We start from the raw sequence: 12,802 nt of genomic DNA, 5'->3' as shown, positions 1-12,802 counted from the left end.
GCACGGGTTGCTGCCTGGGGGTTTCGTTGCCTCCGATTGCTCCCCGGGTGGTGAGCAGAGAGGGGTCGTCCCTCCGTAGCGGTTCGCGTTACGGAGGATGTGGTGAGTCTTCCTTTTGATGTTCAGGAAGCGGGAGCATGCGCAGTTTGGTGGAACGCACGCCCGGGTGTCGTTGCGTTCCACCGAAGATCCGATCGTGCTACTGAGCATGCGCGAGTCGGATCTTCCGGAGGGCGGCAATTTTAAATTGCTTATAATGCGCTTTGCCTGTCTGACTGCTGGAGCTTTCGTCAGTACAGTGCAACCGTGTCACCAGCCCCCCCACACGGTTCAGAGGAGGTTAGGGTAAGATATTTTTTTATCTTTGCTCTTTCTTTTCCTCTTCCCTCCAAAAAAAAAAAAAATAAAAAAAATAAAAAATTTCTTTTATACTTGCTGAGATTTGCTCTACGGGTCAATCAGAGGGTGCATCATTATCAATTCAAGGCCCTTCCATTCGGTCTGGCATCTGCCCCACGAGTTTTTACAAAGATTCTTTGTCCGTTGACTTCGCACCTCAGGGAACAGAATATTTCCATCATTCCTTACCTGGACGACTGGCTGATCATGGCAGCTTCCCGGGAAAAATTGTTACTAGATCTGTCCACAACAATGAACTTTTTGGAACAACACGGCTGGTTGATAAACAAGCAAAAATCTTACCTTATCCCTTCTTCCAAGATTCTGTTCCTGGGTTTTTTGGTGGACTCAAGGTCCCTTTGCGTCTATCTTCCACGTCCCAAGCAGATAAAGATAAGACGGGAAATTGCAGCACTTCAAAGGTGTCCAACTTGCTCGGTCAGGAAGGCTATGAGCGTCTTGGGTCTGCTAACTGCTTCCATCCCGGCAGTACCTTGGGCAAGGTGTCAGCTTCGTCCCTTGCAGTGGCAGATTCTCTCAAGCTGGTCCAAGCAAGAAGAGGACCTGGATTCGTCCTTCACAATAAGTGGCCAGGTCCTGTCCCACTTAAATTGGTGGAAACAGTCGACCCATCTCACAAGAGGTCTCTCTTTCCGTCCCAGAAGTTGGATCATTCTCACTACAGATGCCTCCGGCCGCGGATGGGGAGCCCATTTAGGTTCCCTTTTTCGAAGAGGAGATTGGGCTCCAGTGGATGCGGCCCACTCTTCAAATTTCCGAGAGCTGAAGGCTGTTCTTCAGGCACTCCTGGCCTTCAGGCCCTTCATAGAGGGGCAGGCGGTAAAGATCCAATCGGACAACGCATCGGCCGTCGCCTATGTCAACAAACAAGGTGGGACGCGGATACGGAGTCTTCAGATTCTGTGTGCAGTGATTATGGAATGGGCCCAACTTCATTTGTCGGATATTTCGGCGACTCATATCAGAGGCCGCTACAATTTAATCGCAGACGATTTAAGCAGGTCAAAATGGTCTCAGACGGAGTGGTCCTTGACCCCAGAAACATTCTGCACGTTGGTGGCACGTTTCGGTCTTCCGGAAGTGGATTTGATGGCGACTCGTCTAAACCGCAAGGTTCCGGTGTTCGCGTCTCTCAACAGATGGGATTCGCCGCATGTCCTGGACGGTCTGTCCATGGTGTGGAATTTCCGGTTGGCCTGCGTCTTCCCGCCGGTGGCTCTGATTCCTCGCGTGCTGCAGAAGATTCGTTTCGACAAGGCCAGGGTTTTGGCCATCCTTCCGTACTGGCCCAACAGGAGTTGGTTTGTCCTCCTCAGGCAGTTGACCGTCTCCTATTGGGAACTGCCGATTTCGTCCCAGCTTCTGGAGAACGTCGTCCTTCCGGATCTTCTTCAGGTCTTCCGTCTGACAGCCTGGCTGTTGCAAGGCTGATTTTGAGTTACCAGGGTCTGGACGAAGATATGTCTAATTTTCAGTCAGGTCTTCTACTTCCAGAATTTATTTGCGGGTGTGGACCAAGTTCCTCCTGTGGTGCTCCGACAAGAATCGTTCGATTTTCCCTCTGTCCATCAACTCCATCCTTCAGTTTTTGCAAGAGGGTCTGGCTTTGGGCCTTAGTGTCTCGACCCTTAAGGGGCAGATTTCGGCCCTTAGTCATTTTTTTCTCTCGGATTTGGCATCTCACGTGCTTATTAGACGTTTTTTCAAGGCCGCCCTTATTCGTCGTCCTCCTAGGAGGTCTGTTTTTCCATCATGGGATCTTTCCCTTGTTCTTCATGCTCTCTGTTCAGCGCCTTTCGAACCTCTGGAGGAAGTGTCCCTTAAGCTGCTTTCGCTGAAGACGATTTTTCTGGTGGCTATTACCTCGGCTAGGAGAATTGGAGAAATCCAAGCTCTTTCTTCCTCTCCTGAGTTCACCATTTTTCATGAGGATAAGGTTGTTCTACATGTCAAACCCTCATTTCTCCCTAAGGTGATTTCCAGGTCCAGTCTCAATCAGCCCTTGATTCTGCCCACTTTTTTCCCGTCTCCTTCCTCTCCTGAAGAGTCTGCATGGCACACGTTGGATGTAAAACGGGCTTTAGAGATTTATATTGCTCGTACCTCCTCCATCCGTACCTCGGACCAGCTGTTTGTGAATTTTTTCGGGCGCTCGGCCGGGAGAGCGGCTTCGAAATCATCCATTTCCAGGTGGTTGGTGGACGCCATCCGGATGGCATACCAGTCCAATAACCTCACTCTGCAATGGCCCATCAAGGCCCATTCCACGAGGGCCATGGCAACCTCCTGGGCAGAAAAGGCCGCAGCTTCCCCTGAGGACATCTGTAAAGCTGCTACCTGGTCCTCATTCTCCACCTTCGTTCATCATTATCGGCTAGACATCTTCTCCTCCTCTGCGGCGGATTTTGGGCGTAAGGTGCTCCAGGCGGTGGTTTCCTGATGCGTTTTCCCTCCCAATTCCGGGATCTTGCTACATCCCACTGGTACTGCCACTGTATGCCAGGAAAAATGGAAATTTTTTTACTTACCGTAAATTCCTTTTTCCTTAATACAGTGGCAGTACAGGTTTCCCTCCCCTGTTTTGGTGGAATAAACTTATATTTTGGCAAGCATCTTTCTGTGTGTGTCTTGTTACTTACTGATTCTCTTCGAGAGGTCCCGGGTTTTATGGGTAAGGAGGAGGGGCTCTGGGCAATTTAACTCTTTACTCTCTTTAGATTCTACTTGTCCCTAGGAAAGAACATTACCCACTGGTACTGCCACTGTATTAAGGAAAAAGGAATTTACGGTAAGTAAAAAAATTTCCATTTTTGCATTTGGTTTTCCACACACATTTTAATTCAGGTATGAATTAAAATGTTCTCGTATATGTCACTATCACAAAACACCCCAATATGTGTTCAGCAACATCTCCTGAGTACAGCGATACCTCACATGAATGATTTTGCCTGGCTGTTTTGGGGCAAAAGGGCCACATTTGGGGCATGCGCTTTTTTCAATGTTGAACTTTGGCATTTGGGATCCACTGCCCATGCCCTATTTGGTACATCTTTGAGCCAGGCCATTTCAGTGTGCCCAACAAAACCATATATTTTTCAAAACTAGACACCACAGGGTATTTTAAATGCTGGTATTTTAACTCTTTGCATGCACATATTTTACCACCAGCATTTTTTCAAAGTTTGCAGTAATATTTTTGTGTGTGTATTTTTCCCACACACACCTACTTTATGTATGAATTTACAGCTCCTGGTATATGCCGCTGTCACACGACACCCCATAATGTGTTCAGCAACATCTCCTGAGTGCAGTGATACCCCACATGCATGGGTGTGTCATTTTTTGGGGGAACTAAAAGGCCACATTTGGTACGTGTGCATTTTTCTAATTGGAAATTAGATGTGTGGCCATCCTTCCCCCCGTGTTAATTGGGACGTTGTTGAACCTGGCCCATTCAATTTACCCCATCAAATCATACATTTTTTAAAAGTAGACACCCCACGGGCATTTAATATGCCAGTATTTTAACTCTTTCCATGCGAGAATTGTTTTAAGCTAATATGCTAATTTTAGGACTTGCTCACAAAAATATATATTTTATATATATATATATATTTTTTTTATTTTTTTTTAAAAAAAAATTTAACATTTTTTTTCAACTTGGAGGTTCCCCTGATAGTGACATCAGTGGGAAATGATTTTTACATTTTACTGTTTTTTACTATTTTTTTCTAATTATTATTAATTTTATTTTTTAATTTATTTTTACTAATCACACTGTGATTAGAAAGCTGGGCTCCATTGACTTGCATGGTGAATGCAGTACCTGTATTCAACCTGCAAGTGGAGCCAAAGTTCTCTAGATGGTCTGGACCATCTAGCGAACTTTTAAAATTTGTGGTTCCTGTTACAGGACGGCGGCCATCTTCCTTGATGGCGAAGATTGCCGGCAGCTGCGGCTGTGACCGCTCTCCGGAGCGGTCACAGCCCATCAAAAGGTTAGTGTTTGGTGTCGCTGGATGCCTCCTGATCGAGGCATTCCAGCGACACCATTTAAGTTTAGGAGGCGATCGTCGATCGCCTCCTAAACGCTTTTAAAACGGGCGTCCGCCGCCATACAAAGTATGGCGGATGTTGACGCCCCGTGGAGGGGCCAGAGATGGCCCCTTCGTGCCGATCGCGGCGTTGCTGAATGCCTCGAGGTCGAGGCATTCAGCAACGCTTTTTGGGTGCAGAAAGCGATAGTAGATCGCTTTCTGCACCCGTTTAAAGACGTGCCGGTCCTGGCACGTCAATTGTCGTAAAGCACATGCTTTTCCGTGCCGTGCCAGGACCGGCAATTGTCATTAAGGGGTTAAACACACATAGCAACTTGGCGAAATTGATTTCTAGGCAGGATTATATCATATACCACTTTCTATTCCTGGACTAAGATATATTCCATGAAAATAATTGTTTAATAGAAAACTGCGTGCTTGAGACCATGTTTAAATTGTATAGTTTATTTCTATTTTAATACTGCTTAACACAAATCCTGATGTGTGTTTTTTAAAGCAATATTCTGTTAATAACATGTTGTTGTACTGTAGCTCAGTATAGTGGCAGCGAGGTTTTCCAGCTTTTTACCACCTTTGTTATGGTCATTTGGTAACTTCCCTCTGCAATCGGTAACTCGTAAAGTTATTCATGGCTCCAACTCTGTAATGGTTTTATTTCTATCTTTTTTATATATTTTTTTTATATTGCTTCAGATAAAGGAATCTATAGTTGGAGATATCAGACGCGAGATTGTAAGTGGACTTCTTGCAGCAGTGTCTTCTCCAACTAGATCATTCGATGGGAAAAAATGAAGGTAGGTTACTCGGGTCCTATAACTATCAGGGGCCGCCCGAAATCTAATCTAAACGGCCGCTGGGTGCTGATGCCGCCGGCCGGCGCTACTTTAATACTTTTTTTTTTAAATTTAATATGGCAAGCCGGATCGGCTATTAAATGGAAGAAAAAAAAAAGTATTAAAGCAGCGCCGGCCGGCGGCATCAGCACCCAGCGGCCGTATGCGATGGCCGCCAAGTGATGGGAGCAGCGTGAGGGGTGAAAGCTCCACCCCCTCGCACTCACCTTTCATCCCTCACGCTGCTCCCATCACTATGCGGCCATCAGATTGTTGGAAATCGAATCTAAACGGCCGCTAGGTGCTGATGCTGCCGGCCGGGGCTACTTTAATACTTTATTTATTTTTAATATGGCCAGCCGATCCGGCATATTAAATAAATTAAAAAAAAAAAAAGGATTAAAGTAGCTCCGGCCGGCAGCATCAGCACCCAGCGGCCATTTAGATACGTTTTCCAGCAGTCTGATGGCCGCATAGTGATAGGAGCAGCGTGAGGGGTGAAAGGTGAGTGCGAGGGGGCGGAGCCACTTCACTTGACTTGCCCCCCAGGCCTTAGGCTGCCAGCCCTCCCCTGATAACTTTCAAGTCAAGGTATTTGAGAGTAGGATTTGGTAAACTGCATGACTTCATTATTCTCTGCAACACAGCGGGGTCTCTTCAATTAAGAGGGTGTTTGTAGGAGAATTGAACATTTCAACTCTATCGCTCTATAAAGGGACAACCACTAGTGATATCCAGCAAGAAGGGTTGAGCTGACCTGATTTCATACAGTTTGTGTAATTTGTAAAAACGCACACTACATGAGATGTACGGTGTGTACTTTAAGAGTCACAATTTGGAATATTACTTGCTCAAGTGCTTAATACAATTAGAGTTGCAATTGACATACACATTTTTATATTCGATTGAATATAGCTTTTTATTTATTTTAGGCTGTCTACATGAAATGTCACATCAAATGATCAGATTTTTGGCAATTCCACATTTAGACCCTGGATGAAGCTGGTCGCCGTGTCAAATTCACAAGAATTATGCTGCTGATCATACGATCTACTGTTTGTCTTATCTTGATTCCTTCTTTTGACGTATGCTCGTTTTCCTTTGGGCACTTTGCTTGGATTATTTTATTTTTTCCAATAAGGGAACTGTGGAGGTTTCAACCAATATTTATAGTAATGTACTGTTTTTCCTCTTGATATTCATGTATACTTTCTTCTGAAACTTGAATTTCCCTTATTCTTTTTCCTCAAATTCCCCAAAATGTGTTTGTCATTTTAATTGCTAGTGGGAATATAAAAAAAAAATGCTGCGAAACAGTATATTGCCAAACACTGACCTCCATGAGGTATAGACTGTGCAATAATTGATCAATTTTAAGAGCTTACAACAAACCTAATTTCTACTGCTGTTTAGTGCCACATTGAGCAAGCCTTCCAAAGATTTACTATGTTATAATTTTTTAAGCAATTTTGTTGCATGTTATAGATTCCATACGTTTGCCTTAAACTACTTTTAAGTTCTTACACTGAAATCTGTACATCTTCATACACAAGATTATTTAAATGTTTTATTACTTTTCCTGTAGCTCACAGGCTTCTTGGTGTGCCATATTTTAACACTATATATTTGAGGACCGTTTCCCTAGTGTTTGTAGTTTTTGTTTGTTTTTTTTGTTGACTTCCTGCTACATTAAGGTGACCATGTGTTTTTTTTTGTTTTTTTTGTGTTTTTTTTTTGTTGTTTTTTTTTCCCTCCCTTTTGTTTTCTGGCGATTCTTATTGTCATTATTCCATAATGGTGCATCTTTATAAGCATCCCTGGGTAAAGGGACCATGCAATTTGGCGAAGATAAATAAATCTATATATTTTATGAGAGATTTGTTTGAACCAGGCATGTTATGGCACCCTATCATAAATGGAAAACTATTTGTGGTTTTGTCGTAAATTTGTTCTGTTCTGCTGAGCTTAAATCAGAAGACTAGTGAAGAATAGAAGTATGTGGGAAGGTCTAACAAACTGTAAACAGTTGTTACACTAAACACAAGGGCTTATTTCTAAACTTATTAAACAATAAAGTATTTATTTTGCATATAACTGTCTTTTTTTTGTCCCTTTGTTCTGGAAAAAATGTATAAATGTTTAATGCCATTTATGCCCGTGTAAGACTGTTCTGATGGAGGGAAAAAAACAGAACCTGAGGTAAAGATCATTAAAGGCCTATCCTTCACATTGGCACAGCTTCTCTTATCTTTGACCAGTGTGTCAGTCAATATTACTATATATGCACCAACCATCTAACGTTTTTCAAGTTAAAAACCTACACCTGGTTCCAACAAACAGCCGAAAAGATATAGCATGCATGTCTGACTGTGCCTGTGCAGTGGGCAAAGTTAATTTACTGAATCTGCCTCAATGTGGCCCTATGAAATAAATGGCAGCACCTGAACAGAACCCCATCCAGTATGAGCTGATTGGAGGTGAGTATATCATGATACACATCTCCAGCAAGGCATTTAGCTAGGAGCTATGAAAAGGAGCAAATGCAGCGATTATACAAAACTCTAACTGGACCATGCAGCTCTTACGCATTTAAGTCTGTTTAAGTGCCTCTTTAAAAGACATTTAAAATGTTATAACTTACTATTAACCTGTGTGTCCCAGAGCAGATATGAAATGTGCAGTGTCCTTGATCCAAAAACATGACTTAAGAAATCTGAAGAGTGGAAAACAAAGTAGGCAGATCAAGATCATGCAGTGCTCCCCCATGTATAAATAAAAAAAAATACCAAAAAGTAAATGCAAAATGGCAACGTATGCAGCCAGAGAAGAGCAACACATTCCTGGTAAGTAGATTCCTAACACTTACTTTGCTATTCCTTGCATTAGTAAACTCATGATGGAACAAAGACAAAGAAAGAGGATCAAAACAGAGCCATTTGGTGTACCTTGTTGTAAAAAGCTGCCCCTGCTGACATTCACTAAAAAGGTGAGTGGTCAGTTGAGTTGCACTCACCTTGCATGTTAACAACTAGCACATTCACTAATCTGCAAGTTGTGTGTGTGAGGGCATATGACTTAAAATTTTGTATGTTTCAGGTGAGAGCATGCAATGTTGCCAAGTAAATATTCAAAATACATTTAAAGCTGAAACATGTACCTTAAGTGTAGAAGGGCAAAGGCCCTTGTCAAATCATGGATTCTTGGATAAATTCAAGAAACTGTGGCACAGATGGCTTTGGTGACTGAAAATATATTTTCCACACACCAGGATGAAAAAAGTCTCTCCAATTTCACTTTTTTCTACTTTGGGGTAAGGTTGAAACTACAATGACAGACTGCTGAAGGTCACCTTCAAACGCCACAAAGAACTTAAACTTTGTGGATCCTGTTGAACCACCACCCACTGAGTGACACATGGACAGAGGGAAAGGCAGAACATGACATCGCCAGCTCTAAATGAAGGTTTTTCTCTAACCTGGTACAATCATCATCAATGCTTCACCCTCTGTGTATCTTTTGCAGCACCTGCAGGATCAGTAGTAGACGTGGAAAAATGTACACCAAACTTTAACCCCTGGTTTGCTACATCTGCACCATATAGTTCTGTAAAAAAAGGAATTTGCTCCTTCCCGGTTTCTTTTGTTTTTGCATATTTGTCACACGTAAATGTTCAGATCATTAAACTAATTTTAATATTAGACAAAGATAACCTGAAAAAACACAATGCTGTTTTTAAATGATTTTGTGTATAGAAGAAAAAAAGCTTTCCAACTCTACTTGGCCCTATCTGAAAAAGTAATTTCCCCGATGCTTACTAAATCAACCGAATGTAATATTGTGATATTTGAGTCTAAGCGTCGCTTAAATGGAACCTGTCTTGCAAAGTGATGTAGGCTCAAAGGTTTCAAAAAACAACAATCTAAAGAAATTCAAGAACAGATGAGAAACCCTGTCATTGACATCTATCAGCATACCTGGGAGCTCTCTGGGTTTGACCCGGAGATTGTTGGGTGAAGCACCGCTTCTCCGGGTCAAGACCTGAATCCTCCGGGTAGCGGGGTCTTGACAGGGATGTTTCCTGCTGCCGTCACCAGGAACGCCCCCGACGTCAGTGGGCAGGCCTGGCCGCATCATGCAAGGGAAGGCGCCAGGTAGCTGGAGCCCAGAAGTTCCCAAGTATGTCTATCAGTTTGGAAAAGGATAAAAAGCCATTTCTGAGGCTCTGGGACACTCCGACGGCTCATCCAGGAGGTCACAAAAGAACCTGGATTAATGTGTAAAGAACTGCAGGCCTCGCTTGCCTCCGTGAAGACTATGCAAAAAAGGCATCCATGGAGTTGCAAAAAAAAAATACAGAGGCTTGTCTCACATTTGCCATGAAACATGCAAGACCTTTGGGATAATAATCTGTGGACTGATGAGTCAAAAGTACAACTTTTTGGAACACAGGGGTCCCATTACATCTGACGTAAAGCTAACCCAGCATTTTACAATAAGAACATCCTACCAACAGTGAAACACGGAGGTGGTAGTTTAATGGTCTGGGACTGCTTTTGTACTTCAGGACCTAGGCGACTAGCTGTAATTGATGGAACCATGAATTCTGCTCTCTACTGGAAAATCCTGAAGGAGTATGCAACCTAAAACTCAAGTACAGTTTACTTATGTAGCAGGACAATGATCTGAACCACACAATCAAGTCCCAAATCTGGCTCAAAAGAAACAAAATTAAGGTTTGGAAATGGACTATTCTTGATTGAGATGCTTTGGCATTACCTTAAAAGTGTAGTTCATGCTCGAAAGTCCTCAATGTGGCTGAATTAAAACAATTTTGCTGAGAAAATGGGCCAAAATTCAGCTGGGTTCCTGGGCGGAACAAGAGAAGAGACGCTGTGAGGGAGCAACGCGAAGGCAGCCTTGCAGGACTGTGCGGCATTACCGGGACCCGCAGGAACATTGTCTGATCGCCTGCTCCTGCCTGCAGCACCCGAAAGATCGCCCACAAGTGCAGTCCTTTACCTCAGGGCACAGAGTGACTACACCTTAACCCTACACCTGTTCACCTTACAACTCTAAAACTGTATTCTCTACCATCACCAAGTTCTATTTAATGTTTTGCAAATACCTAGGGGGGCTTCAGTAACCCTCTGAACAACTCAATGTACAGAAAAACCTGGTAACGTGCTCTCTGAAAGCTATAAATTCAAAATTAGATCACAAACACATAACTGATGAATTCATATTTAATCTGAGTCACAGTGCTTTACAAAAAATAATGGTATAAAATATACTAAAATGGATATAGAATAGTATTAAAATAGACAAGGATAAACAGAAAACTTAAAACATAACTAAAAAAATCTGTGGGAATCTCCTGATGTTACAGTTCCTTGTCAAGATTATATAAGGAAATTCAATCTTTCCTCCCCATTCCCCATTTTGGAAGTCTCTATCTTTGTCTCAAGAAGACCTCCGGTTTGGTGTGACATGGGAGGGGAATGTGTAGCTCAGTCACTTAATGACACTCTTATTGAGTTGGGTCTTAAAACCTGACAGCAAATGGTTGCCTATTTGCATATTTTGTTGTTATGGTACCTTGTGCGCTAATAACTCTGGGATGGTCATGTCCCCCAACGTTAGCATGATGACACATTTCTATTTCTCAGGCACAGTTGAACCTCATCCTGCCATGTTTCCTATCATTCTGGGGGGGGTCACACTGTCAGCATACAGAACAACTTCCTGTTTAGATTCTACTAAAACCTAACCATACCTTAAATCTATAGATACTATGTGCTATTCCCCTGTGTGACCCCAGTGCCTAGTGGATGTGTGCATTAGTTTTTATACAAACTTTATTTTTAGCGAAAATTGCATGTTATGTTCCTACAAACAGCCGAAACTGATAAAAACAAAGTTCAGAGAATTTTTCATGATTCATCCATTTGTCGCCACATGTAGCCTCCACCTTTACAAGCCATTCTGGCACTTGTTGATGAGGTTGTTACAGGCCTCAGTAAAAGTATGGTTAAGGATTTAACTATGCAGAACTAGTATTTTATGTTACATAACATGTTTTAAGATTAAATACTGGTGACAATAAATATTTGTGACAATATAATATTTATAATATATAATATTGTGGTGGACATTCAGTCATCTGCCAGTGTCTGCCTGTCCAGGCCCAGAGCACTACTATTTCTGTTGCTGTTGTATCTCTTTATAATGAAAGGTGAATCCAGAAGGTGCCTGGGACCTCCCCCAATTGAAAAAAGGCCCCCTGAATTTCAACCAAGTCAAATGGCTGGTAAAGGAAATTCCTTGCCTAAAAACTAACACGGCAAAAACTAGTGCCTAGTCCCTGTAAGATTTTATGGCACCCAGGACAGGACATCTGGCATCCTTTGAAGATGTACTGCAGGGATGCTTTTCATGTTCCACTGACTTTGTGATAGGGTCTGGCCAGGTTGATCTCAGTTTGTTACCTTTATAAAAGACACCTCGGAGCCAGACATCTTGCTGATTGATATATAGAGATGAATATATAATTGGTCCCCCCTTTAGGAAGGCTTTCCTCGAGATTAACTTGGAGTGTTACTGTGGGTATTTTTACCCATTCATCCAGTACAGCATTTGTGAGGTCAGGTACTGATGTTGGACAAGAAGACCTGGCTTCCAATGTCTGTTCCGGTTTATCCCTGAGGTGTTCAATGGGGTTAAGATCAGGGCTCTGTGCAGGCCTCTTCCACACGAAACTCATCTAACCATGTCTTTATGGCCCTTGCTTTGTGCACTTGAGCTTTCCCCAAAATGTTCCCACAAAGTTGGAAGCATAGCTTTGTCCAAAATGGCGGTGTGATTTACATCACTGAATCCAACGCTTTGCATTGTATTTGATGATGTGAGGCTTGCATGCAGCTGCTAGGCCATGGAAACCCGTTCCATGAAACCCCCTCCATGAAGCTCCAGCCGCACAGTTTTTGTGCTGACATTAATGCCAGGGGAAGTTTGGAACTCTTTAGCTGTGGAATCAGCAGAGGACTGGTAACTTTTACACACCATGAGCCTCAGCACTCGGTGACCCTGCTGACATTACGCTGTCTTCCGCTTCATGGCTGAGTTGCTGCTGTTCCTAAACGCTTCTATTTTCCAATAATACTGCTTACAGCTGTCCATGGATAATCTAGCAGGGATAAAATTTCACAAACTGACTTATTGCAAAGGTGGCATCCTGTCAAAGCATCACACTTGAATTCACTGAGCTCTTGGGGCCGGCCCATTTTTCTTACAGATTTTAGTAAATACAGACTGTATGGCCAGGTGCTTGATTGTATACACCTATGTCAATGGGTCTGATTGAAACACCTAAATTTAATAATTAAGAGGTGTATCCATATAGTGTATATACAGTCATGTGAAAAAGAAAGTACACCCTCTTTGAATTCTATGGTTTTACATATCAGGACACAATCACAATCATCTATTCCTTAG

General features: G+C 42.8%; 1 protein-coding gene across 1 annotated transcript in view; it reads left to right on the top strand.

Annotated features, from left to right (window-relative positions):
* LOC149287592 (protein ITPRID2-like) overlaps positions 1–5,270 on the top strand; it is a 37,993-nt gene extending 32,723 nt beyond the window's left edge. Inside the window, exon 17 of the mRNA XM_089492776.1 lies at positions 5,172–5,270. Coding sequence (XP_089348902.1) covers positions 5,172–5,270 — 99 coding nt within the window. The remainder of the gene's footprint in view (positions 1–5,171) is intronic.
* Positions 5,271–12,802: the final 7,532 nt, after the last annotated feature.

Source organism: Sceloporus occidentalis, unplaced genomic scaffold, assembly GCF_023333645.1.
Source record: "Sceloporus occidentalis isolate IW3139 unplaced genomic scaffold, rSceOcc1.0.p SCAF_59, whole genome shotgun sequence".
NCBI classification, from domain to species: domain Eukaryota; kingdom Metazoa; phylum Chordata; class Lepidosauria; order Squamata; family Phrynosomatidae; genus Sceloporus; species Sceloporus occidentalis.
Note: the sequence above shows the minus strand (reverse complement) of the source record. Positions and strands in the feature narration are given on the sequence as shown.